This window comes from Carassius gibelio, chromosome B20 (genome assembly GCF_023724105.1).
Source record: "Carassius gibelio isolate Cgi1373 ecotype wild population from Czech Republic chromosome B20, carGib1.2-hapl.c, whole genome shotgun sequence".
NCBI classification, from domain to species: Eukaryota; Metazoa; Chordata; class Actinopteri; order Cypriniformes; family Cyprinidae; genus Carassius; species Carassius gibelio.
The window spans coordinates 9,272,115-9,299,422 of NC_068415.1; the positions used below are offsets into that span (position 1 = coordinate 9,272,115).

Here is a 27,308-nt window from a genome sequence, read left to right on the forward strand (position 1 = left end):
CTTTGTTTGTCTCCATTAGTTCCTCCTTCTATTTCTAGTAAAGGAGGAATGATAACAGTGGTGGTGAATGACCCAGTCAGGTTAGAGTGTGAAGCCTCAGGAGTTCCCCTGCCCAGCCTTACATGGCTCAAAGAAGGCAGTCCTGTCTCCAGCTTTTCAGATGGAATCCAGGTCTGTATTTGTGGGACTTTGGATGCTTTCCTGCATATATATATATATATATATATATATATATATATATATATATTCACAATTAAAAGTTTTAAACAGGGTGCATCAGTTTTCAATTTCCTCTTTTACTAGGTATTGTCGGGTGGCAGGGTGTTGTCGTTTGTTAGTGCACAGGTCAGTGACACAGGTCATTACACTTGTGTTGCTGTAAATGCAGGTGGAGAACAGCACCGAGAATATGACCTACGTGTGTACGGTGAGCTCACTCCTAAATCCGAAATCTTGATTCTTTTGAAATTTCTATCCAAGAATCCTGAAAAAAAATCTTTAAAGGTGTCCACAAAAATATCAAGCATCACATTTATTTTTTGTAACATTTATAATAGTAAGAAATGTTTCTTGAGCACCAAGTCAGCTTATTACAAATGATTTCTGAAGGATCATGTTACACTGAAGCCTGGAGGAATGACTCCAAATGTGTCTGTGTCCTTCAGTGCCACCCAACATCATGGGTGAGGAGGTGAACCAGACTGTTCTGATGGGTCAGTCAGTCCAGCTGCATTGTCAGAGTGATGCCATCCCTCCACCTGCATTGAGCTGGCGAAAAGATGGTCGACCACTCTATAGAAAACCAGGTCTGAGCCTGTCAGAGGATAGCAGCTTACTGAAGGTACAGTACATCCATCAACCTATAAGCTGCCTGTTAGTTCTCTTTCATCATCTTGTGTTTGAGATCCATGTATGGGAAGGGTATTCATACCTGACCTCTGCAGAAGCATCCAATTTTTCCTCAATGGAGGAAAAGAGACTGAATACTCTGTGTCCTGGTCATGCATTACAGATGTATATAACCATTACCAGTGCTTTCCAGAAGAGCAACCATTTATTTCATGGTCACACCCTTACAAGGGAATTCCCATATATAAGCAACGCCTCTCAAATTGGCTTGTGGTAGCTATAGCTTTGGCATACGAATCGAAGGGAGTGCAGGCCCCAGAAAACAATAGAGCTCATTCTATGAGAGACTTAGCCACCTCTTGAGCCTTTTTCAGTGGAGTGTCACTGCAGGACATATGCACCCCTGCCAGCTGGGCTTTTCTTAATACGTTTGTGCGTCACTACCGACTGGATATCAGAAAACCTCGGTAGCACAATCTGTTTTATGGATGGGGTCTTCATAGCCCCTCCTTTGTTATATTCCCTCCTCCCTTAATATTTACATATTGTAATAAAGGAACAAAGGGTGAATGGGCCAGCAGGCCACACAGATTCATGTCACCAAGCATGCATTTTTTTATTTTTGTTGCTGGATTTATTTACATTTGTGTGCCACATACTTGTTTCATGTTCTGCATGCACACATCAGTTATGTGTACGTGTCAGGGTTATCAGGTGCATGATTATGGGTCGTGTCAAGCACCGCCTCCTTGGGGCGATCGTCCTTTTCTGGCTTATAGAACCTCACTGTGAGTGTATTGGGCAATTGGAGACTGTCCATGCCTCTCCCAAAGGTGGATTTTGAACACAAGATGAAGAAAGAGAAAATAGGTTACTGTCATAACCCCGGTTCTCTGAAACATAGGGTGGAGAGATCCACCAGCTGTGCCCTGCTTGCCCCACAATAAGCAAATGTACTTACTGAAGAATAGCAGTGCTGCAGCCATTATATGCTCTCAGGTAAGGGGGCGGGGCCTTATCTGGCATTGGCTGCACACTTCTGTCTGTGTAGCTAGACTTGGTGCTATTGGATGCTTCTGCAGAGGTCAGGTACAGATGCCCTTACCTTAGGTGGATCTCTCCACTCGATGTTTCAGAAAACTGGGGTTACGACAGTAACCTATTGTTTTGAGGTGGGCCAACAAGCAACAACCTAGCAACCACCCACAATATCATGGGAACTATGTAACTACACCCTGTAAATAAGTTTCAACACCCCAGCATCAAAGTTTGGCGATTGAATCTGTAAATAGTTTAAATTTGGCCTATTGGTTGGTTAATTTTTTTTTTTTATCCTGTTCTAAAATAGCAAGTGAAGGGCATTTTGGATTGTTGTTCTTCTCATTTAAGAGGATGGTATTGATTTTATAATTGATTTGTGTTTGTAGATTAACAGTGCTCAGGTCCAGGACACAGGCAGGTACACATGTGAGGCAACCAATGTTGCAGGAAAAACTGAGAAGCACTATAACCTGAACGTGTGGGGTGAGTACTTGGAAATATACTTGAATATAAACTCTGAACTTGAGTCAAGTGTAATGTAAACTGTTTTTCTTTCTCTCTCTGTTATTTGTTTTCCCCCAGTTCCTCCCAGTATCCGTGGATCTGAGGAGGTGTCTCCTCTGACTGTGATCGAGGGTGGTCTCATCACGCTTGTGTGTGAGTCCAGTGGGATTCCTCCTCCCAGCCTCACCTGGAAGAAAGATGGTTAGACTTTTCATCCTCACCATCCTCCTCGTCACTATCCTCATCATATTTGTTGTCATTTGCAAACTCATACTCCACGATCCTTAAGGCATTTGAACAAACTCTTAACCTTAAGTTTTATCATTATTTTATGTGTGTCTCAGGATCAGAGCTGAAGGGAGACACTCGTGTGCGCGTTCTCTCTGGTGGGCGTCAGCTGCAGATTTCTAGTGTTGAGAAGGCAGATGCTTCCTCTTACACCTGTCTGGCCTCCAGTACAGCTGGCAGTGCAATGAAGGAATACAATCTGCAAGTTTATGGTAAATTTTTTTGTCTCACATTATTTATTACAGGCACTAAAACTAGAACTGGACAATTAATAGATATTGTTATGGAAAAGTAAATCCACAAAATCAATATTTAACTTTTGAGTAATTTTAGATATTCACAATCTGCATATTCTGCATGTGTCTGTATGAATTAGGGGCACAGTTTGATCACAGTTTGAAGGCTTGTGGGGTTTTCAGTTTCTGCTGTCTCACCATATAAAAGACACATTTTACATTTTTCTCTACTCCAAACAGTTCGTCCCTCCATCAGCTCCTCAGCTCAGAATGAGGAGACAGTGACGCGAGGTGGGGATATCACTCTGCAGTGTGAGGCAGACGGGGTCCCCAGACCTGCCATTTCATGGATGAAAGATGGTAGACCCCTGAGCACTGGCCGCAGGGCTCAAATACTTAATGAAGGCAGACTTTTACGCATCCAGGATGCTCAAGTGGCCGACACCGGTCGATACACCTGTATTGCTGTCAATGTGGCAGGACAAGCTGACATAAAATATGATGTCAATGTTCATGGTGAGAAAAACAGTCAAACTTTGTATAGTTTTTATGAGCCAACCGTTTTCTTAAAACTCTTCTTAATTTCCACTTGTCTTCCAAACTTTTTAGTGATTTGTGTGTATTATTTTATCATTTTAATTATTTTTTTATGTTACATCTATTCTTTTCTAACTTTTGTTCAAAATACTATAGGGGTGTAATGGTACACAAATATGACGGTTTGGTATGTACCTTGGTTTTGACATCATGGTTAAGTATGGTTTTGGTACAGGAGGAAAAACCTAAACATAAAATGGCTTCTTTTTTATGAAACAGTGGTTTACAGAACAAATATCTCTAATATTTCTTTTAAATAAAGAGAATTATAATTAAATTTTAAATAGGGATAAAAATCTACCTCAGCTTCTGCTCTGAACTAAAAAGAGCCCTTTTACATTACTGTAAGGTTACAATTAACAACTTAAATTCAGTTACTATTTATTTTATTTATTTTTAAATATAACACTCAAATTAATTTTTTTATACAAATATGTAATTGCACATTATGTTTTTAAATGAACTTCTAAATTAGAAAATTTCTATTTGTTGTTGTAATATATTCATTTGCATAATGACTGTCGTAAATTTTCTTCGAAAAAAGAGTAGGGGTGTAACCCCACGGCATCCTGCCAAAATTGGCCTCCTAATCACCCCCATATTTTGATTGGCTTCATCACTCTCCACAAATAAGCTGGTGTGTGGTGGACATTATGGCGCAATATGGCTGCCATCCCATCATCCAGGTGGATGCTGCACGCTGGGTGGTGGATGAGGAGATCCCCCCTTCTATGTAAAGCAATTTGATTAACCAGAAAAAGCGCTATATAAATATAAGGAATTATTATTATTAATTTAAATTATAATTATAAAAGATTTATTTACAGTACATTAAATAATTAAGACATCACTAACAGGTAAAGTAAAATAACATGAGTATGTAGTCTAATATTTAGCTAAATGCTTCTCTCTAGACTTCATTTCTCTAGCAAACAAATGAGATGGTCATTCATGTTTATTTCACATTACAATTAATAGTAAAGAGGAAGGGATGATCGCGCTCAGTCCTGCCATTTGAACTGAGGTGTTTATACATCAATCTGTCACGCCACATCATAGAGCATCAAAAGAGCATTTATTGTTTGAATTTCCAGAAAAAAATTTGACATAATTTGAAAGATGAGACTTTGTTTCTCTTCAAAAGTAATAATAAATAAAAAGGGAAGTTTCCAATGAAGTTCCACTCATGCAGTGGATCAAATGATGCTGTGTTTCTTCAGTGCACATGAAAACCAAACCTGAGAGACCTGTATCAAATAATTTCGGTACAAATATGTATACCTTTACACTCTTATAATACTATTAAAATTCACTTTTCAGATCACTATTTAAGTAATACTACTTATTCAATAAGTATAGTGATTTTTTTTGTCATTCACATACATTCACATTTAATGTGTATAATCTCTTCAGTTCCTCCCACCATCATCGGACAGACACAGGTGCCTGAGAATGTGAGTGTCGTTGTGAAGAACCCAGTTGTTCTCACTTGCGAAGCTTCTGGAATGCCACCACCATCCATCACCTGGCTCAAAGACGGCCAGCCAATCAGCACGTCTAGCTCTGTTTGGGTCATCTCAGGTATCAACAACTTCTTCAATGAATGCTTTTGTCTTGATCCAAAATCTCTACACCACTGAGTCTAGGTAAAAAGCCCAGTACCAGTTAAAGGATTATGTTAACCAGGTGTAATAACTCAAGTTGGTGCAACAAGATAGCTTCAGTAAGCAGCCAAATGCCACAGATCAGTGTTTAACTGGAAAGAAAAACAGCTAGACAGATGTTCTTGTATTTGAACATGCAACCACTCTACATTAAGGACTTCCAGTGTAAACAGAGACTGATCCTCCGCCAGCAGCGAGTATGAGGTACATCGATCATTGTAACCTCAGACATCGTAAACCACCGGAGGTCACCTGCGCAAAATGAACCACATTGTAAATCATCTGTGCTGAGCTATTCTAAGACTGTCCATCTGCATGTCACAGACAAGACATGAAGCTGGACAGAAAACAGGAGCAAAATATGTAGAATAGGCACATTATTGATCACAATTCACAAGTGTGCCTATATAGACAAGCTCATCCATAGATACTGTATATCATTTCTGGCTGACCACAAACTCTTTTCCTCATTATAAGAAAGAGAGACACCGGGGAAGAAAAGAGACATACTTATTTGTTCAGGTGATTAGCTTAGCTCTCTCCTAGGGAGTGATAATTACTCGTTTAAAGAGTGAAAATGGGAGGTTTGACTTGTGTTGACGGGTTAAGCTCTGTTTGAACAGCTGTTAACTTGAGATCTCTCGTTTCATACCAAACAATAGGGACATTTGTGAAGCCTGTTTTTTTTTTTTTTCTGGGACAAATTGAAACTTGCTTGATTTGTTTTGCAGCTGCATCTCTCCTCTGAATAACTCTCTCACTCTTGATTTATAGCTGATTAAGTAATTCCCTAAGAGAAGTATGTGCGGTCTGTCCGTTTAACTCAGTGTGCAGAAATCATTCCCTCATTCAGCCACCTGTGAGTCTGATATATGTCTGTAATTGTCTCAGGTGGACGAGGCCTGCGCTTGATGCATGCGGCAAGTGAGGATGCTGGGAGATACACCTGCATCGTTTCCAACTCTGCAGGAGAGGAGCGGAAGAATTTTGACCTAAATGTCCTGGGTAACACAGCACTATGCATGGGACAGTTTTGAAACTCATTTTTTGAGTCATAAGTGAACACAGCTTTTATCAATTTCAAAGCCTAAATAGAGTTGCCAGAATATATTGATATTAGTAATAGTGTGTCACTTAATATTATCTTTGTTCTGTCAACCTCAGTGCCACCTAGCATTGTAAATGAAGGCACAGTGGAGGATGTGAAAGTGAAGGAAAGACAAAGTATCATTTTGGCTTGTGAGGTCACTGGTAAGTGACAGACCACAAGATGACTTTGCTTATCTAGATTTTGTGTTGATCTCTTCCTCCTGTTAACCAATTTTTTGGGTGGTCTAGGTAATCCAGTGCCGGAGATTACATGGTTGAAGGATGGCCAAGCGCTGACCAGCGACTCAAGGCTGCAGGTGATGTCAAATGGGCGTTTCCTGCAGATCAATGGATCTCAGGTTGCTGACACAGGCAGGTATAGCTGCCTGGCCTCTAACAGCGCTGGAGACAGGAGCAGACACTTTAACCTCAATGTGTTAGGTATGTTTGGCCAGGAGGTATTACTAAGTCTTTTTGTGGTCTCGTGTGTGGACTTATTTATGTTTCTGTCACCAGTTTCTCCCACCATTGCTGGTTCTGGTCCAGAAGGTTCAGCTGAAGAGGTTACTGTGACATTGAATAGTCCTACCTCTCTTGTTTGCGAAGCCCAGTCATACCCCCCTGCCATCATCACCTGGCTCAAAGACGGCGCAACCTTTGAATCCAGCCGCAACGTCAGGGTACTACCAGGTTAGATCTCAACCCTAAAAATGTAACTTTGGCAAAATAAATAGATATAAAAAAAACTATGTGTCTTTTGACAGGTGGTCGCACTTTACAGATCTTGAATGCTAAGGAAGAGGATGCTGGGAGATACACATGTGTGGCGACTAATGAGGCTGGAGAGACTCTCAAAAACTATGAGGTCAAAGTTTTCAGTACGTATGAGAGCTGATCTACATTGCCACCTTTTGGCGTGGAGGAATAGAGCACTTTTTATGTGTCAGTTATCTGTAACCTATTTATATATGTTCCTTTCCTGCAGTCCCTCCAGTTATCAATAAAAATGACATCCCAGGAGAGAGTCTGTCTCCTAAAGAGGTGAAAATTAAAGTTAACAACACCCTTACACTGGAGTGTGAGGCTCAGGCTATTCCGACACCTACGCTGTTGTGGTACAAGGACGGCCAGGTGAAAAACATGTACAGTATATTAAGAAAACGTTGTTTTTAACTCTTATGGGAATATTGAGTTTTCACTATACTCTGTTTCTCTCTGTAGATCTTGAAAGCAGACGGTCACCTCACTATCACAGCAAATGGTCGTATCGTTCAGATTAAACACACTCAGGTGTCCGATACAGGTCGTTACACCTGTGTAGCCACCAACATCGCTGGAGAGGATGAGAAGGACTTTGATGTAAATATACAAGGTGAACAGGGTTTTACAAGTTCAGAATGGAGAATTAAATAATCTACATGCACACTACCATCCAAATTCATTTATATATATTTATATACACACACACACTCTCCTTTTCAAAGTTTGGAGCCTTTTTTAAAAGATTAAAAGGTTTTTTAAAAGGTTTTGTGGGTACACACAAAAAGACAAAAATTTTAAGGAGCATGTTTCCCCCTAGTGGCTGGTTTATATACATATATTATCGTCTGGATCTCATTTTTAGCTTGTTTTTAAACCTTTTATCTGTGGATTTTGTACGGTAATTTTCAGGCTTTATCTCTGTCTGTAACAGTAAAATCCTGTCTTTGTCTCAGTGCCCCCTAGTTTCCGAGGCTTTGGAGACTCTGACACTGGTAATAATGGAGACGTGAAGGATGTGATACTAAATAATCCCATCTCCCTATTCTGTGAGACCAATGCCGTCCCCCCTCCCATTCTCACCTGGTACAAAGATGGACACCTGCTGACCTCTAATGATAAAGTACTCATCCTGCCTGGTGAGTGGCTAAATAGCAACATTTTGATTATATAGCATGGCAAAATAGTTTAATATATTGATGCATTGATACTATATGTTGCATATGAGTGTAGAAGAATTTAATATGTTTTTATGTTGTATTTCTTAATCAGGCGGAAGAGTCCTCCAGATACCTCGAACCCAAGCAGAGGATTCTGGCAGATACACTTGTGTGGCTGTGAATGAGGCTGGTGAAGACTCAATCCAGTATGATGTTCGAGTGTTGAGTGAGTTCAATATGAGTATTAACCTTTCTTTCTTAAATGCTAAACAATACAACAGCAACAACTAAAACTATTGTGCATGTTTACATATTTGTGTCATTACATTTGTTAGTACCGCCCTCGATTCGTGGAGATGATGGTGACCTGCATGATGAGATCACAGTGCTGGTGAACAAGACCACATTACTGGAGTGTCAAGTGGATGGGAGTCCCACTCCTAAAATCAGCTGGATCAAAGACAGTCAACCCCTTACCCCAGACAACACACACAGACTTCTGTCCAATGGCAGGACACTGCAGGTGAGAGAAAATCAACTGTGGTGCAACAGTGACAGTTGCATCATCATTATTTTGCACACGTGTGTGTGCTTGTGAATGTGTGTTCGTGTGTTATTAATATTTATATTAGGATTTTTATTGGCTTTATTTTAGCATATATATTAATTGGTATGATTTTGTGTGTGTTTGTGTTACAGATTTTAAATGCACAGGTGACAGATACAGGACGTTATGTGTGTGTAGCTCAAAACTTAGCTGGAACAGCAGAGAAGTCCTTCAATCTCCATGTGCATGGTAAGTTTATCTATAAATAAAACCTGTGTCATGGCTCTATTATTCAGCAATAAACTGCAACCTAGTAGCTTATGTTTTATCTTATAATTACTGGTATCCTGTTTGTTGTCAGTTTCTCCCTCCATTGTTGGCATCAGAGAGGAGAATGTGACAGTGGTGATGAATAACATCATATCTCTAAACTGTGAGGCCACTGGATTGCCGCCTCCCACCCTCAGCTGGTTCAAAGATGGGAAACCCGTACAGGCCAGCTCCAAAGCACTCATAATGCCTGGTACACATGCAAACAAATATGCTCACTCAAACATTATAGAAGGACTACATAGTGTAGCCTAAATTAATGAATTGCCATATAAATTGCCTTTCCTCTGCTCCACGTCTTGTTCTCATTCTCTGTGTCTAGGTGGTCGTACTCTACAGATCCTGAAAGCAAAGATGTCTGACGGTGGGAAATACAGCTGTGTGGCCATCAACCAAGCTGGAGAAGCCCAAAAACTCATTTATCTTACAGTATATGGCAAGTAAAGCATGTTTCTGCAAAACTTTTCAAAGGTTAAGAAAATACTTGTTGGAGTAAGGCATACAAATGTTCATTTTAATATGACAAATTAAATAATTTTACATTTCTCAGAAGTCAGTGATCTAAATTTTTGGTGTACAATTTCCTAGTTCCCCCTAGCATCAGACACAGTAGTGGAGATCTTCCAGTGGTAGTAAATGTCCAGGCGGGCAAATCTGTTACTTTGGAGTGTGAATCTAATGCAGTGCCTCCTCCCATCATTACCTGGTACAAAAATGGACGTCCCATCACTGAGACTGTCAACCTGCGCATACTGGCTGATGGACAAATGCTGGAACTGAGAGAAACAGAGGTGAGTGTGAGAAAATTAGCAGGCGTTAGTTTTAGCATGGTGGTGAGTTTTGTAGTCTATCTCCAAGCGCCACTTATAATTATTTCATAAAAAAATAATAATAATAATAAAAAATTATATTTATATATATATATTATTTAATTAATATATATATATATAATTTCTTTTTTTCTTTTTTTGAAAAAGTATCAATGGCTCTTTCTCTCTGTCAGGTGTCAGATACAGGCCAGTATGTCTGTAAGGCCACAAATATAGCCGGTCAAGTGGACAAGAACTTTCATCTCAGCATCCATGGTGAGAAACAAAACTTTTGTATTATAAATATTTCATATTTTTTTTATGATTATTTATTTATTTTCCAAGGTTGAACAAGGTCCACAATTGTGACCACAAATAACTATGTACAAGACCAGGGTTTGCTTGTACAAAAAAAAAAATTAAGTTAAGGGGTGGAATAACAACAACAACACAGCTCCAGGATTTCCACTGCTCCTCCTTGATAGCGCTCAGAAGTAATCCATACGGATGGCCTATTGAGTTATTATCAGAGATAGCTTTGTAACAAATTCACTCCAGGCCCTAAGTGTTTTTGGTTTGGCTTTGTTAATTCTCGCTGTAGTAAGTTCTAAAATATTTCATATTTTAATGAATATATTTTGTAACATCAATATCATCAATTATTTACTGTTATTTTTATAAGTTTAATACATCCTTGCTGAATTAAAGAAAACAAAATCTTATTGACGCCACACTTTTGAATGGTATCACACTTTGGCATTATGATTCTGTTTAGTCCACTATTGTTTATGTTAAGTCTCTGTGTAATCTGTGTGCAGTTCCCCCACGGCTGGACGGCCCAGCAGTGGAGCGTGTGGTGGAAACCATCAGTAATCCCGTCACTTTCGCCTGTGATGCTACAGGGATCCCTCCTCCCTCGCTCACCTGGTTAAAGAACGGCAGAGTGATTGGTGAGACAGACAATCTACAGATTTCTTGAGCTTTACATTTCTATTAAAGTTAACGCATGCATGTTTTTATTCTCTTTCTAGAGAATTCGGAGTCTCTGGAGATGCATATCCTGTCTGGGGGCAGTAAGCTGCAGATTTCCCGCTCACAGTTATCTGACAGTGGCACTTACACCTGTGTGGCATCCAATGTGGAGGGAAAGGCCCGCAAAAACTACCATCTTACAATACAAGGTACAAGAAAGCATTATTAAGCATTAAATATAGTAGTTGTTGTTGTTTTTTTTAATAAACCACATTACCATCTGTTTTGTGTGTGAGCCAGTCCCACCAAACATCAAAGGATCTGAGTTACCTAGTGAGATGAGTGTTCTGCTGAACGATAGCATTCAGCTGGTTTGCCGTGCTGAAGGAAATCCAACCCCTGAGATCCAGTGGCTGAAGGATGGAAAGACACTTAGCAGAACTGCTCAGAAGAACATCAAGTGAGAGAAGATTTTTGTGTCATTATGCTATTAAACTATCCAGTGTGTTCTCTGCATACTCATATGTATACTCAAATCAAAAGTACATCTTATGTCTTTGCTTTTTTCAGAATCAGCCCTGATGGCAGCACACTGACTGTGACGGCCGTCCACACATCTGACAGTGGAAAATACACTTGTGTGGCCACCAATCAGGCCGGAGAGGAAGACCGTATATTCAACCTAAATGTCTATGGTGAGTGGTGTCCAACATCTGTCATAGCACAGCTACAGTCTTCCCAGACATTTGATAGCTGCATGTTTTGTTCCCAGTTCCTCCTCTGATCCAGGGGAACGGGCCTGCTGCCAAGGAACTGACCACGGTGCTGGACAGCTCAATAAATATCGAGTGTGTAGCTAGTGGTTCTCCGCCTCCGCAGCTCAACTGGCTGAAGAATGGTCTGCCGCTTCCAGTTTCGTCTCAGATTCGACTGCTGTCTGCTGGCCAAGTCCTCCGGTAAGAGATCTGACAGGTTTGAAACATGATGATCCCAGGGTGGGAAATTTATTTTTTCCCCCCTCAGTCACACCTTTCTTAAATGTCTTACATTTGTGATGAAGGCTTACATTTTTTAAGCCATTTTTATTTCTAACATAGAGTTTTCCACTACAAGTGTGAAAAATAAACCAATGTTATTCTAGTATTATTTATTTAATTTCATATTATTTATTCATAATTCTAATTAACATATATATTTTAATTGTTTTACTAATTTGTTATGTCCTTTTTTTTAGTATGTGTTATGTTTATTTAAGTGTATTTTTATTTATTTATTTATTTAATTACTTTAACTGAAACATAGATATTTCAGTTAGTTGACAAGGTAACATTTCTGTATTTTATTAATTAGGTTTTCACATAATGTGTGCATTTTATTCTATTTCAGTTTTATTTCAGTTAACGGTCAATACTTGTAATAATTTTAGTTGCAGTAACAACACTGAATTGCACACTTGCACAAAGTGCTACAAATGGTGTTAATGTCCCACTCTAAATAGAGCTGGTGATTCATAATACTAAATGCTTGTCATCTTAATTTCATTTTTGGTGTGTTAGCATTGCTCGTGCACAGGTTTCAGATGGAGGTAGCTATACCTGTGTAGCCTCCAACAGAGCTGGAGTGGACAACAGACACTACAATTTACAGGTGTATGGTGAGTTAACCTGTTTGCATTTCCAAAGAAGATCTAATTTAGGTGCATTTACAGTGAAAATGTTCATGTAAATTACAAATTTGTTTGCTATTTCTAATATTTTACTGAATTATGCCATTTTTCTCAGTTCCTCCCAGTCTGGATGGAGCCGGCAGTACAGAAGAAATAACAGTTTTGAGGGGAAACACAGCCTCTTTCATCTGCATTGCAGATGGGACGCCTAGTCCGACTATTACTTGGCTAAAGAATGGTGCAGCAATGCCTAAAGATGCTCACCTGTCACTCCTCAACCAAAACAGCACCCTGCAGATTTTCCATGCAAGCGTCAACCACACCGGACGCTACACCTGTACAGCACATAATCAGGCTGGAGACGCAAGCCGCCACTTCAGCCTCAAAGTATTGGGTGAGAGAATGTGCAACAAAACAAAATGACTGGACTGACTCCTGTCACAGACTCATTGACATCTATCCCTGTCTCTCAGACCCACCACGGATCAACGGCTCTGGTGCGCCTGCTGAGGTCTCTGTGGTTGTGAATCATGTCCTGGAGCTGGTTTGTGAGGCTGATGGCATACCTTTACCCACACTGACCTGGCTGAAGGATGGCCGGCCACTGCCTCAGACAGATAGTATACGGCTCCTCAGAGATGGAGAGGTGCTCAGAGTTGCTTCTGCTCAGGTAGGAAATAAAAATGTTGTGTCAAAATGGGCAGTAGCATTCCTGTTCCTGTCTTGTTTAAGTTGTTGCTCAAGTGTTAAAAATTCCATAATCACATTGTGCTACTTGAACGTTATTTCCTATGTTTTTCCTTCTTCTGCTGACTTGCATGTTTACAAACACGTGTAGGTGGAGAACACTGGAAGATACACATGTTTGGCCACCAGCCCTGCTGGAGATGATGATAAAGAGTTTCTTGTCAGAGTACATGGTGGGGCAGTTAAAATGTTTTCCATCATTTCCAACCAATGTCACCTCACATAATTTACTTAAAAACAATCTTTTCCAACAGTTCCACCCAACATTGCTGGTGACAGAGGTGTGCAAGATGTGTCTGTCCTGCAAAACAGACAGGTGACTCTTGAATGTAAATCTGATGCAGTTCCACCCCCAACCCTTACCTGGCTTAAAGATGGAGCCCCTCTGAAGGTATTCAATGAAAATAACATTCAATATGAAAACCTATAGAGTTACAACACTTCTGATGTGGCAGATGAGGTTTGAATTTCAAATAGCAGAAATGAAAACACCTCATAAATTGCCTATTTTCCTTATTTGTAAGTTGCTAAATTGATCTGGTAAATGTATAATGCAAATGTAGACAGATTTTTCATGTTCATATTCCTGTTATAGATTTTATAAATTTCCTCCTTAAATACAAGCTGAAGAAGTTTTTAAATCAGGGAAATTCTACTTTTTCCTTTACTTTTTTTTTTACTATATTTCAAAATATTTTACATATACTCTACTATTAATATTTTTGTATGTTTTTAAAAGAACTGTGATAGCAAAGTTGATTATAAAGCAGACATATGCATTCGTGTTAATTAGCTTTTGCAATGCTTTCTCTAGATGTCTCCACGGGTACGTGTTTTGTCCAGCGGGCGTTACCTGCAGATCAACAATGCTGAGCTGGAAGATGGTGCCCAGTACACTTGCGTGGCCAGCAATGTTGCTGGAGAAACCAGACGCCACTTCAACCTTAGTGTCAATGGTGATCAGCAATTTCTATATATGTTGAGGCACTTTGAGCAGGGAAAATATTGTGGGTTTATGTCTATGAGCATATTTACAGCATAATCTAAAATAAACATTTTTTTTGCAGTCCCTCCTACAATAAAGGACGGTCCTCAGTCTGTGTCAGTTCATATTAATCAACCGGTGGTTCTGGAGTGTGTGGTGAATGGAGTACCCGCTCCGCGCATCACCTGGAGGAAGCATGGAGCCATCCTGGCAGGAAACAACCCCAGGTCAGCACTCAGCAGCACAGATCACTTGAGTGTTTCACAGCTCTCAGTTTTGTTCATGGCGAATAACAAACACCCAATACGTTTAGGTACAGGTTTGGTGAGGATGGTTCACTTCACATCCTCTCAGCACAGGTGACAGATACGGGACGCTACCTTTGCATGGCCACCAACCAGGCAGGCACAGATCGCAAGAGAGTAGATCTGCAGGTTTACGGTGAGTTTTGAAATATATGCAGTGAACTCATTAAATCTTAAATATGCCTGTTGCTTTTCATGTACATTTACACATGAATGCATTTGAGAGATGCTTTTATCCATTGCATTCTAGGTATACATGTTTATAAGTTCATGTGTTTGCATATCACTGTTTTTAAATATCTTGTTTATTAAATATGTTAGGGAACTGTCCTGACATACAGTAAACACAGATGTTCTCTTTTACTCCAGTGTCACCCTCTATCACCGAGGGTCCCACTAGCATCACTGTGACAGTCAATGTCCAGACCACGCTATCCTGTGAGGCCACCGGCATCCCCAAACCCTCCGTTCGCTGGACCAAAAATGATCAACCCCTTAACACTGACCATAACCAGAATATGTACAGGTTCAGCCAGGTTTTCTCCCTCTCCTCTTTTCACCTCTGACTGTATCTCCAACCAAATGAGCATTACTCTTAGTTTGGGTCAGAGTAGGACCCTAATGCTTAATATCGCACAATAAGACTCTTGAGATTCATGATTGCATCCGGTTTATCAGTTTGCAATCTGTCCTCAGGCTGTTGTCGTCAGGCTCTCTGGTTGTCATCGCACCCACAGTAGAAGACACAGCACTGTACGAGTGTGTTGTATCCAATGAGGCAGGCCAGGACAGCCGAGCCATTCAGCTGATTGTACATGGTGAATCCCTTCTTCTGTGTATGACATCTGTATGTGACTTTCAGGAGGACTGAATGTTTATTTCCCTCTACAGTTCCTCCTTCTATTGCTGATGAGGCCACAGAGCTGGTGGTAAGCAGACTGTCCCCGGTGATCATTGGCTGCACTGCCTCTGGAGTGCCTCATCCTGTCCTATACTGGAGCAAAGATGGATTGAGACTAGCTAAAGATGGAGAGGGCTATACGATATTACCGTCAGGTGAGCTTTATCTAGTAACAGTGTAAAAAACTAAATCAATTGAAGTTTGAATTTGATCCGAATGTTACAGTTCTGTTTCCTTGGTTTCTCTTAGGTCCTCTTCAGATCCCAGCTGCAGATCTGAGTCACTCAGGTCGTTACTCTTGTGTTGCCAAGAATGCTGCAGGCACCGCCCACCGACACGTTCAGCTCACAGTACATGGTAAGAGAAAACAGTAAACCCCAACATTCTTCTAAAAGTGCCACTTAAAGTTTCTGACTCCACATTTATTTTCCTATTTACAATTTTTGTCACTTTGTCATTTTTTTCATTTAATAATTGTCTGTATTTATATTTTATAGAACCTCCGGTAATACAGTCACACCCCTCAACATTGGATGTGATTTTGAACAACCATGTGACCCTGCCATGCAGAGCAACAGGCTCCCCTCGCCCAACTATTACCTGGCAGAAAGAGGGCATCAACATCTTTACTGCAAGTGAGAACAAAAGCTGTACCACTGTGGGCATTTTCAGCAAGCTTTTCATCTCTTTACAGTACCATTGAATTGCTAAATTTAATTAAATAATAATTTATTATTTAAATAAATATTTAATTGATTGTAAATAGTTAATTCTCAATCTACCCAATTATAAATAGTTATATTGTATTACATACATAACATTCAAAACTTTTGGTTCAATAAGTTTGTTGTAATGTTTTAAAAAGTCTTTTATGTTCACCAAGGCTGCAAAAAGTTCTTTATTAACGAAGTTGAAAACATATTTTTGTGTGTGACTTGTTTGTGATTATTGGATGAATAGAAAGTTCAAAACAGCAGCATTTATTTGAAAAAAAAAAATCTTTTTATATATGTTTTTTTAAATCATACTGACCACCAAACCTTTGAATTGTAATTTAATTATTAATTATTAAGTGATTAATTTAATCGCTTTATTTCTTTCATCATCAGGAGGTGATTTTACGGTGCTCCCCAATGGCGGCCTGCAGATCTCTAAAGCCAGAGTGGAGGATTCTGGAACCTACATGTGTGTGGCTCAGAATCCAGCAGGCACTGCACTGGGGAAAACCAAACTCAGAGTGCAGGGTGAGACACACATTGGCTGTGATGATAATTAAGATGTCTGTTGGAAGTGGTCTATGAAATGTTCTAAATTCTACTTTTCTTGCAGTGCCCCCTGTCATAACATCTGACATCAAGGTGTACACTGTGGCACTAGATGCATCTGTAACTCTGCAGTGCCACACAGAGGGTTTCCCCACTCCCTCTATCACCTGGTACAAGAATGGGCAGCTGCTGAGTGAGTCTGTGCAGCAGCGAGTCCTCAGCACAGGAGCACTGCAGATCGCCTTTGCCCAACCTGGAGATACAGGCAGATACACCTGCACTGCTGCTAATGTGGCTGGAACCACCAGTCTGGAGATGAGCCTCACTGTACAGAGTGAGTCAAGACGATAGATGGATTTATTTCAAAAACCAAGATAATTTAACTGATTGATAAAATTGATCAATGCATTTACCATCTGGTAGAATAAATATGATAGTAATAATAATAACTAGTAAGATGTTAGTAAACCATCTTTTAAATTATAGTTTAATAATTATTTCATTTATTTTTTTAATAATCAAATGATAAATAAATAAAATAAGCTATACAGGCCTAAAACATAAATGCTTTTCTTCTTCTCAGTACCTCCCTCCATCCGTGAAGGAATATCAGAGGTGTCTGTGGTGGAGAATACCCAAGCTTTGCTTACCTGCGTGGCAGACGGAGTCCCACAGCCCAACATCACTTGGGAGAAAGATGACATTGCACTTTCCGACACCACCGGAGAATACACAGTCCTGCCCACGGGAGAGCTGCTCATAGACTCTGCACAGGTCAGAGTCCCAATCTTCAAACTCCTTATTTTCAAAATGTGTACATACTCTGACAGTTTTCTGAGACATCTCTCTGTGAATATAGCCTGAAGATTCTGGGAGTTACACGTGTGTTGCCACCAACTCAGTTGGGCAGGACAGTCGCACCATTGGTCTGTCCATCCACACACATCCAGCCTTCACTGAACTCCTGGGGGATGTGGCTCTCAACAAGGGAGAGCGCCTCCTATTGACCTGTGGAGTCACTGGCATTCCTCCACCAAAGATCACATGGGCGTTCAACAACAATATCATCCCTGGTATAGATCATCCCTCTAACTGAGCCTACAAATACCCACAGTTTGCATCCCCTGTAGTTCAGGACTATTAGTTATGCTGCTTGTGTCAATAGACTGTTATGTGAACATAAGAAAAGTATTGATTCTATTCACAGCCCAGTATGATCATGCTAATGGCCACAGCGAGTTGGTGATTGAGCGTGCGAGTAAAGATGACTCGGGCACTTATTCCTGTGTGGCTGAGAACAGTGTGGGATCCATCAAATCTCTGGGATTTGTCTATGTTAAAGGTAAACATCTGCATTCTATTATATGATTACATTTTCTGCTTTTAAAATCAAAAGGAAGTGCAGTGTGAATAACCTGAATCTCTTGTCCACTTTTTACAGAACCACCAATAATAGACGGAGATGCTCATTCAAATCGCATTGAGCCCCTGGGAGGGAATGCCATCCTTAACTGTGAGGTACGAGGAGACCCTCTGCCCACCATCCAGTGGAGCAAAAAAGGCATCAATGTGCAAATAAGCAACCGAATCCGCCAGCTTGACAACGGATCTCTAGCCATCTACGGTACAGTGGTAAGCAAGCACAGCACACTGCAATCACAGATACTGTGCAGCAATGGAAAAACGGGATATTGTTCGAAAATAAACTATTTCTTTAACTTTTATCATATTTCAAAGCAAAGATAAATAGAGTCCATTACCTGCATATTTTTTCTGCTGTGTATAATAATTATAATTTAATAATTAAAAATAATTGTCACAAAATACTCAACTGCTTGCAACCACAAATAAAAAAAAAAGTCTTAAAGATCATGGTGAAAATTAATAAAATAATGTAGTATATTGACTTTTGAAGATACCAGGCTATTATTTTTACAATAAAACAAGAGTTATGGTCATAAAATTTTTGCCATCAATCCACAAAATTTTATAAAAAATTCCTTAATTGTTTGTATTTTCCTCATTGTAAAATTAATAAATAATTAATGGGTTTGTATTGTTGTAGAGCGAAGATGCTGGAAATTACATGTGCGTGGCCACAAATGATGCAGGAGTGGTGGAAAGAACAGTCACTCTGACCTTACAGCGTAAGTCTACAGTTCAAACCTAAAATGAAAACATATCCTTTAAAGTTAGTCATCTGCAGTCAAAGTCACAAAGAATACTCACACAGGCAATAAAAACCATAAAATAGCACTAGCTTGTGTTACTGTAATAACATCAGTGCTGTTCCACAGGATCTCCTACCATCACTGTCGAGCCAGTGGAGACGGTGGTTGATGCAGGTTCCACAGTAGTGCTAAACTGCCAGGCAGAGGGAGAGCCTGTGCCTGTCATCGAGTGGTCCCGTCAGGGATGGCCTCTGTTGGGTAATGAGCGAATCACCATGCTGAATAACAGTTCTCTGCGGTTCAGTAGTGCTCAGAAAGAGGACACAGCTGAGTATCAGTGCGTGGCCCGAAATCTGTTAGGCTCCGTGCTGGTGCGTGTGACCCTCACAGTGCGAGGTGAGCTAAACTACACATTTACATTTTTTAGTCAGATGTGTTATAATGGGAGATTGAATTGTTTGTGTTTCGCAGTTCATGGAGGCTTCTCTGAATGGATGGAGTGGGGAGCCTGCAGTGTTTCCTGTGGCACAGGAGTGCAGAAGAGGCTGAGGCAGTGCAATAACCCATTTCCTGCGAATGGAGGACGCCACTGTATAGGTTCAGCAACAGAAACACGCAGCTGTCAAGGCAAACCTTGCCCAGGTAATATAGATTGTCATCTATTTTGCTCCTTTAAGCAGGGCACTACATTGAAATCATTGTTATATATATATATATATATATATATATATATATATATATAGTAAACAAACAACAATAAAAAATTGTGTAAAAACATGTTTGTACTGTTTGTCATGTTTTCTCTTTGTCCTTATAGTGGATGGTAATTGGTCTGAGTGGTCCTCCTGGGAAGAGTGCTCTCGTACCTGTGGTCAGGGTAACAGAACTAGGGTGCGGGCTTGTAGTAATCCTCCTGCACAGCATGGGGGCAGAGCATGTGAGGGCAAAGCGGTGGAGGCCATCATGTGTAGTGTAAGGCCGTGCCCAGGTGAGTGGAGGAACATACCTTCTCCTCCTTATGCATGGACAAATCTTGTCTTTATCAGTCTGACTGGCTTCTTATCTGCCAGTGGCAGGGAACTGGGGTGCCTGGATGCCTTGGAGCCCTTGTAGTGAAACATGTGGCAAAGGGATGCAGACTAGGTTAAGACTCTGCAACAACCCTCCACCCTCATTTGAAGGACCATTGTGTGAAGGATCTGACGCACAGACGCAAGTGTGCAGTGAGAGGAACTGCCCTGGTAAGCATCCTGGTCAAAGTAATAATAAATAAAGGTAAATAAATAAATCATGACAGAATAAAATTTTTTGGCTGAACAGTTTCTTGAATATTCTTCCCAAATTAGTCTTTCTTTTGAAATATTTTGGTACTAGATTAACTTTATAAGCAGGGTTTCCGCGGGTATTAAAAAAAGTCTTACATTTAGTTGTATCAAATTTAAGGTCGTAAAAAGTATTAAATTGTACAGGAAAGTCTTAATTATGATTTCAGGAGGTCTTAAATTTGGGGACGGAAAGACCAGAATTGCAATCACAGAAAAATTATCGAGATATAATTTTTTGTCGATATCTCATACCCTTAATTTATATTATTTAATTGATATAATATTTTATCGACAATAATTGTTAAAATTTATATAATAATTAATACTTTTGACTTAAAATGATTTAAAAGCTGAAATGTAAAGTTTAGCATTTTATAAAACATTTTGTTTTTGAGAAAACGTTTAATATGGTACTATAGACATTGCCCAACCCCGCTCATATACTGTTAATTTTATCTGTGCAGATCTTAAAACGGTCTTAAAATTTGAGGTTAAAAATCCTGCAGAAACCCTGTTATTAAGTCTGCGCACATCCATTATTTCATGATTAATCAAATCCAGGTTTAACAAGCATTGTCTTATCTTATCTTCCCTTCTTCAACAGTGGATGGAAAGTGGTCATCCTGGGTAAGTTGGGGGGCATGTAGTGTTTCTTGCGGAGGTGGTACAAGGCAGAGGACACGTATCTGTGCAAGTCCCACCCCCCATCATGGGGGGCGGCAGTGTGAGGGAAATGACATCCATATTGATTTCTGCAACAATGAACCATGTCCAAGTGAGTAAGCACACTTCATATGTGCTAAACAAGCAGATACATTGGTGTAATAATAAAAGCAGTAAGTACAAATAATTTCTCTTCATAGTTCATGGTAACTGGGGCCCATGGAACAGCTGGGGCAGCTGTAGCAGAACCTGCAACGGTGGTCAAATGCGTCGCTACAGAACATGTGACAATCCTCGACCAGCGAATGGAGGCAGAGCATGTACTGGATCAGACTCTCAAATCCAGAAGTGCAACACAGCCTACTGCCCTGGTATGGCACTTGTACATATACTCCAGTTCAAAAATATGAATTGGGGGGGCTCTCAAATGACTACATTCATTTGATAAAAAATAAAGTAAAAGATAATATTGCCATAATATTATTGCAATTTAATTATTTATACTATTTTATACTTTTTATAATATACTATTTTCAATATATTTGAAAATGTTTTAAAACATTAAAATTGATTCCTTGGACAGTGAAGCTGAATTTTTTAGCAGCCATTATTCCAGTCTACTGTCATATAATCCTTCAGAAATCATTCTAATATGCTGTTTGGGGCTCAAGAATCATTTCTTACTATTGTTAATGCTGGAAACAGTTGTGCTGCTTAATATTTTTGTTGAAATAGTGATATTTGTACATTAATAAATATACAAGAGATGCTACATGTGATATATTTTTTTAGGTTATTATTTACAAGATTATTTTAATTAGAAGTTGAATTATATTTTCTGGATACATTTTTACTGTAACTGCTTACACCCGTTTCTGTGCTCTGTTGTATGTGTGTGTGAAGTTGATGGTAAGTGGGGTTCATGGGAATCCTGGGGTGAATGTTCAGCATCCTGTGGAGGTGGAGAACGGACACGTGTTAGACTCTGTAACAATCCATCACCCAGCAACAACGGCCGCCCTTGCCCTGGAGACTCCACCCAGTTATCAAGATGTAATATACAGCCATGTCCAGGTACATTTACAACTCTGTATGGTTGTTTATAAAGACTTACATACAATTTTGTCAATTTATTATATTTATTTTTTTACTTTCCCCCCCATTCATTATTATTACTTTCAGAAATATGATGACTCTTACCTATAAAATCTAATCAAATACAGAATGAACTGAATACAGTATATTATTAAGCATATAGTACAATAAGAGAATTGGATGACACATTTTACACACCTTTCCCTAATCACTGGTTAATGTCTGACCTTGGTTGTCTACATTTTTTGCTGTTTTGCTCTCTAAGGTGGCCCTCAGAAAGCCAGAGGAAGCATCATTGGGAACATTAACGATGTGGAGTTTGGCATTGGCATCCTCAATGCCACCATCTCCAGCAGTCCCACTGGAGGGAGAGTTATACAGGCCACCATCACTAACATACCCAGGAGTCTCGGTCAGTGTCTGCTACTGAGTTTTTATTTTTATGAGCTGCAATTCATCATATTTTTCTATTCTAAACATGTACTGTATAGTATTTGTCAGTATATTAATTATTTTGTAACGTGGCAGTGAGGCTTTAGTACTAAGACTATTCATCAAGATCTTAATAGAAATTTTTACATTTGAGTCTATGCTTGTATATGTTCTACTAAATAATCTAGGCCCTGCTATGAGGAAGTTGATCTCTATCCTCAACCCCATATACTGGACCACAGCACAGGAGCTGGGTGAAGCCGTCAACGGTTACACTCTCACAGATGGCATCTTCAAACGTGAGACTCAGGTGGAGTTTGCCACAGGTATGAGACATCACAATGATGTATAGAGATCTTTAAAAACTTTGCATCTAAGTTTTCCTAATTTAATTTGTGCTTTGACTATAGGAGAGATTCTCAGAATGACTCATGTGGCTCGAGGGCTGGACTCAGATGGAGCACTTCTGCTGGACATTGTAGTAAATGGACACATCCTGCAACTGCCAACGAATGCAGACATCAGTCTTAAGGTAGAACCTGAATCACATTTCAATGAATATTATACCTTTTTATACTTTGAAAATGTGATGTTACACAATATAAACTTTATCACATTCAAATATCCTTTTTAAACTCCAGGACTACACTGAAGACTACATCCAGACTGGTCCTGGTGAGCTGTATGCTCTGTCTACACGTATGTTTAGTATAGACAGGGTGAGCGTGCCTTACTCCTGGAATCATACCATCACATACAGACCCTCCAAAGGAAAGATGCCCTATCTGGTGCAGACTCTCCACGCCTCGGCTATCAGCGCTCTGTACCGTCCACTAGAAGAGATGCTGGAGTTTGCCATCCATGCCACCATTGCTAAAGGTACATTACAAAAGATGCATTAGGGAAAAAATCATTATGTAAAAAAAACCATGATGTGTCATTCACTTATTTTATTTTATTTATTTATTATTATTTTACAGCATTTTTTTACAAAAACTGATAGTGTGAACATAGGCATTATGATTGAATTGTTTATTCAGTACAAACTGGTATGTAATAATTTAAATGATTTTTAAAAACTATCCCTCTCCAGTTATGATGTATTTTCGTCCTCAGGAGAGCGCAGTAATCAGTGTCCCAGTGGTTTCCAGCTGGACCCCGCTGGGCCATATTGTTCAGGTATAGTCAGACCGTATTTCTTTCTTTTACTGTATACAGATAACATTATTCATTTGTGAATATACAAAGTTTCATTGATGAGATTCCTTTTTTTCTGATGAAGATGAGAATGAGTGTGCCGGTGGAAACCCCTGCTCACATGCCTGCCACAATGCTATAGGCACATACTACTGTTCCTGTCCCAGAGGACTCACCATCTCAGCTGATGGTAGAACATGTCAGGGTATGACAGTTTTAAAAAGTTCACCTTTGAATAGTAGTGTATGATATTGATGTTTCTGTCATCTCAACTGAATAACTGCTTTCCTTTACGTCTACCCTAGATATTGATGAGTGTTCATTGGGTGGTCACATGTGCCATGATGGACAAGACTGTGAGAACACCATTGGCTCCTATCGCTGTGTGACGCGTTGTGGGCGGGGCTTTAGGAGGACAGCAGATGGGCTGAGCTGCTCAGGTGCACAGTTGTCCCTTGTTTTTTAAGTTCATGTTTGTATATTTCTGATGTGTATATTTGTACATGACATACTGTAATGTATATTAATGCTCTCTATTTATCATTATCTTCATTCTAGCATACATTTGAATTCTTGTAATCTTGCTTTTGCAGATGTGAATGAGTGTCAGGAATCCAACCCCTGCCATCAGCACTGTCTAAACACCATTGGCAGCTTCCGTTGTGCTTGTGAGCCAGGGTACCAACTCAGGAATCGGCGCTGTATTGGTACGTTTAATTCCTCTCAAGTGGCATAGAGCAAGGTCTGTAAAAATATGCACTTGTGCAACTAAAGTGCTGCTTGTTTCTCTTTAGACATAAACGAATGCAAACAGAGAGTGTGTCGCTCAGATCAGCAGTGCAAAAACACACGTGGTGGATACACTTGCATTGACCTCTGTCCTAGCGGCATGACCAAAGGAGGCAATGGAACTTGCATAGGTTTGTAATGTTGTTGTTTATGTTTTGGGCTGAGGACTATTTGTGTTACGTGTGTGTGTGTGTGTGTGTGTGTGTGTGTGTGTATTTATATATAATTAATAAAACATGTAAAAAATGTTTTTTATTTAAACATTTAATGTTAAATGATTGGATTATGATCAAAGATGAATACATTTTTATTCTGTTTGTAGATATTGATGAATGCCATGATGGCACACATCAGTGCAGGTATAACCAAATCTGTGAAAACACCAGAGGTAGCTACCACTGCACTTGTCCAAGGGGGTACCGCTCTCAGGGTGTGGGCCGCCCCTGCCTTGGTACGTAGTCTAACTCCACCACAACTAACTCTAATCCTCTCCCAACATCCTAAGCTGCTCTCCTGCTAAACACCAACCTGCATCCCTGCCTTCATTTTCATCTCCTTTACTCTTTAGCTGCATTTAATTTCTGTGAACCAACTCTTACCTAAACAGCATTCAGAACCTATGATGTCACTTCATTCCACACAGCTTGCTTATGTTATGCTCCACAGCGCTTTTAAACTAACCAACATATAACCTTAAGAAACAAAAAAGTCAGTCACTGATACCAAATTGAGGATCCAAGTCTTTCTAAGCTGCTACAGATGTAATCGTCAGTACAGTGTTGCAACTTGTTAAGAGTGACAGGAGTTTTGCAGTATTACACCGGTAAGTAGGTTCACTCTTACAGCAAGGCCAGCACGACTATCACTACTATGTCCTTCCTCTATCTATGTCTTTACCCTTCAACTTTCTGCTTGGGATTCTCCCCTGAAATGCTATGCTTTGCTGTGGCATTTTTTGAATGTCCTCTAGTGACATTCAGTTGGGATAAGAAGTGCCGTTTTGGCATTTGGAGTTTTTCTTCAGTTCTCAGTTGTTTCCATTGGGTTTCAGTGCTGATATAAATCACTGAATTTAATTTATTAATTATGAATTTATGAAACAATTAATTAATAAAACAATTTATGCTCCTTGTCTGGAATCATTAAATACACTTAATATTTTACAACAAAAATAGAATATGTATTTTTGCAGAAGAAACTTGCTTGAGGGATAGCTATTTATGTGCAGTATTTTTTCTCACCCCCTTCTTTTTTTATTTTCTTCTCTTGACCTGCTATTTCCATTTCAACTGTATTTCCTTTATTTTCCCTCTTTGCTTCCCTATTTGTCTTTTCCTGTGTTGGTCTTGCTGTGAGAGCAGACATAAACGAGTGTGAGCTGGTACCGGTGCCCTGTGCCTATCAGTGTGTGAACAGCCCTGGCAGCTACAAGTGCCTGTGCCCACCGGGGCTCCACCTGCTGGGCGATGGCAAGTCCTGTGCCGGACTAGAGCGCTTGCCCAGCTATGAGAGTTTCTCATATGGGTACAGAACATCCCAGTCCTCCTCTGATCGGAGCTCCTACCAGCAGCGCTACCATAGCCTGACCTCCCAGAGTTTCCACTCATATGTCCCCATCGGGGGGCGTCCCATGACCAACAGACCAAACAATGCCCAATCACGCAGTCGTAGGGATACTAATTCCTGCCCCCCTGGTTTTAAGGCAAACAATGGGCAGTGTTTAGGTAACTACTGTTGAGCTGTAGAGTTTGGGTTTTATGGTATATGCATGATCTGATGTATATGTATAAAGTACTCTTGCTCTTAAAAGATTCGAATATTGAAAACCACTGCTTTTACACTGATATTCTAATGGATTATAAAGTAGGCTATGCTTTTTTTGTAATATACAATAGTACGGTAAGTGCCAGAAAAATTCTAGAGAAGAAGCATTTTGATCAAAATTCAGGAAGTAGTTTTTATGTGTTATATGTGAAATTAAGTAATTTAGAAGAGATGTACTTGGTAAATATAATGTCAGGGGAGATGGGATTGAACACTACAGAGCCCCCAAGGGGACACTGCCATGAAAACGTGAGATTTTAATGGTTTTTGTGTCCAATCAACAAAAGCTTTGCATTGAATACAAAAGTTTGTTACAAAAGTTTATTGAATTTACAATCTTTCTTAGGGAATTATAAATGTTTTGCAAGTGAACACTAAACACAAACATTTTTCTATTTCCATCACCTTCCCTTTAGGGGCTACATAGATTTATTATATAAATTACACTTTTATTTTTTATATCATTCAGACATTAGAATAATGAATTGGTGCATGTAAATTGCCTGTTGTCCTGATTAATGTTTAATCTTAAAAGTTATTTTATAGTATATACTAATTTCATAATGTCAATATGATTTATGTCCTGTTAATCATATCAGTAGTTAGACATGGACACACAAATTGCACCATTTCCAGATTAAAATGAATTACTTAATTACCTGTCTTGTGTTTTAGATATTAATGAGTGTGAACAGAGGGATACATGTCAACACGAATGTATGAACACACAAGGCAGCCATAGGTGTTTATGTCCCAGCGGCTATCGCCTTATGACCAATGGCAAAACCTGTCAAGGTGAGAAACTTAAAACATGCAATAAGAAACAAAGACAATACATGTGTTATCTTCTCTAGAGAGTGACAAATCTAACGATACTAAGTTTAAGAGGTTTGTGCATTGCTCACTTTTGGTCTTTGTATGAATAGACATAGATGAATGCCTGGAACAGAACATTAAGTGTGGTGCAAACAGGATGTGTTTCAACATGAGAGGGAGTTACCAGTGCATCGACACACCTTGCCCTCCTAACTATCAGAGAGATCAAGCCACAGGGTGAGACTGCCACTCTTTTCCATTGCAATTGTCTACTTTTGTTTA

General features: G+C 39.6%; 1 protein-coding gene across 2 annotated transcripts in view; it reads left to right on the top strand.

Annotated features, from left to right (window-relative positions):
- hmcn1 (hemicentin 1) overlaps positions 1-27,308 on the top strand; it is a 75,390-nt gene that overhangs the window by 46,535 nt on the left and 1,547 nt on the right. Inside the window, exons 39-106 of one of the 2 annotated variants that reach the window (XM_052585878.1) lie at positions 20-171; positions 304-427; positions 666-841; positions 2,277-2,373; positions 2,473-2,595; positions 2,739-2,894; positions 3,159-3,434; positions 4,929-5,096; positions 6,071-6,184; positions 6,344-6,430; positions 6,518-6,709; positions 6,785-6,958; positions 7,033-7,146; positions 7,254-7,399; positions 7,490-7,640; positions 7,984-8,166; positions 8,300-8,413; positions 8,523-8,710; positions 8,887-8,983; positions 9,096-9,257; positions 9,387-9,500; positions 9,653-9,855; positions 10,068-10,149; positions 10,692-10,823; positions 10,905-11,054; positions 11,146-11,305; positions 11,416-11,540; positions 11,618-11,801; positions 12,402-12,499; positions 12,627-12,905; positions 12,985-13,181; positions 13,350-13,431; positions 13,513-13,649; positions 14,073-14,214; positions 14,326-14,470; positions 14,557-14,684; positions 14,918-15,074; positions 15,245-15,366; positions 15,440-15,604; positions 15,699-15,806; positions 15,947-16,084; positions 16,559-16,693; positions 16,779-17,048; positions 17,298-17,488; positions 17,574-17,787; positions 17,922-18,056; positions 18,156-18,346; positions 18,780-18,861; positions 19,012-19,281; positions 19,357-19,527; positions 19,703-19,873; positions 19,956-20,126; positions 20,815-20,985; positions 21,074-21,244; positions 21,777-21,947; positions 22,234-22,380; positions 22,589-22,726; positions 22,811-22,932; positions 23,042-23,279; positions 23,517-23,579; positions 23,683-23,802; positions 23,903-24,037; positions 24,191-24,304; positions 24,392-24,517; positions 24,709-24,837; positions 25,748-26,110; positions 26,886-27,005; positions 27,137-27,263. In XM_052585878.1, the coding sequence (XP_052441838.1) occupies positions 20-171; positions 304-427; positions 666-841; positions 2,277-2,373; positions 2,473-2,595; positions 2,739-2,894; positions 3,159-3,434; positions 4,929-5,096; positions 6,071-6,184; positions 6,344-6,430; positions 6,518-6,709; positions 6,785-6,958; positions 7,033-7,146; positions 7,254-7,399; positions 7,490-7,640; positions 7,984-8,166; positions 8,300-8,413; positions 8,523-8,710; positions 8,887-8,983; positions 9,096-9,257; positions 9,387-9,500; positions 9,653-9,855; positions 10,068-10,149; positions 10,692-10,823; positions 10,905-11,054; positions 11,146-11,305; positions 11,416-11,540; positions 11,618-11,801; positions 12,402-12,499; positions 12,627-12,905; positions 12,985-13,181; positions 13,350-13,431; positions 13,513-13,649; positions 14,073-14,214; positions 14,326-14,470; positions 14,557-14,684; positions 14,918-15,074; positions 15,245-15,366; positions 15,440-15,604; positions 15,699-15,806; positions 15,947-16,084; positions 16,559-16,693; positions 16,779-17,048; positions 17,298-17,488; positions 17,574-17,787; positions 17,922-18,056; positions 18,156-18,346; positions 18,780-18,861; positions 19,012-19,281; positions 19,357-19,527; positions 19,703-19,873; positions 19,956-20,126; positions 20,815-20,985; positions 21,074-21,244; positions 21,777-21,947; positions 22,234-22,380; positions 22,589-22,726; positions 22,811-22,932; positions 23,042-23,279; positions 23,517-23,579; positions 23,683-23,802; positions 23,903-24,037; positions 24,191-24,304; positions 24,392-24,517; positions 24,709-24,837; positions 25,748-26,110; positions 26,886-27,005; positions 27,137-27,263 (10,498 nt within the window). The remainder of the gene's footprint in view (positions 1-19; positions 172-303; positions 428-665; positions 842-2,276; positions 2,374-2,472; positions 2,596-2,738; positions 2,895-3,158; positions 3,435-4,928; positions 5,097-6,070; positions 6,185-6,343; positions 6,431-6,517; positions 6,710-6,784; positions 6,959-7,032; positions 7,147-7,253; positions 7,400-7,489; positions 7,641-7,983; positions 8,167-8,299; positions 8,414-8,522; positions 8,711-8,886; positions 8,984-9,095; positions 9,258-9,386; positions 9,501-9,652; positions 9,856-10,067; positions 10,150-10,691; positions 10,824-10,904; positions 11,055-11,145; positions 11,306-11,415; positions 11,541-11,617; positions 11,802-12,401; positions 12,500-12,626; positions 12,906-12,984; positions 13,182-13,349; positions 13,432-13,512; positions 13,650-14,072; positions 14,215-14,325; positions 14,471-14,556; positions 14,685-14,917; positions 15,075-15,244; positions 15,367-15,439; positions 15,605-15,698; positions 15,807-15,946; positions 16,085-16,558; positions 16,694-16,778; positions 17,049-17,297; positions 17,489-17,573; positions 17,788-17,921; positions 18,057-18,155; positions 18,347-18,779; positions 18,862-19,011; positions 19,282-19,356; positions 19,528-19,702; positions 19,874-19,955; positions 20,127-20,814; positions 20,986-21,073; positions 21,245-21,776; positions 21,948-22,233; positions 22,381-22,588; positions 22,727-22,810; positions 22,933-23,041; positions 23,280-23,516; positions 23,580-23,682; positions 23,803-23,902; positions 24,038-24,190; positions 24,305-24,391; positions 24,518-24,708; positions 24,838-25,747; positions 26,111-26,885; positions 27,006-27,136; positions 27,264-27,308) is intronic. The other variant, XM_052585879.1, reaches the window with a different exon arrangement.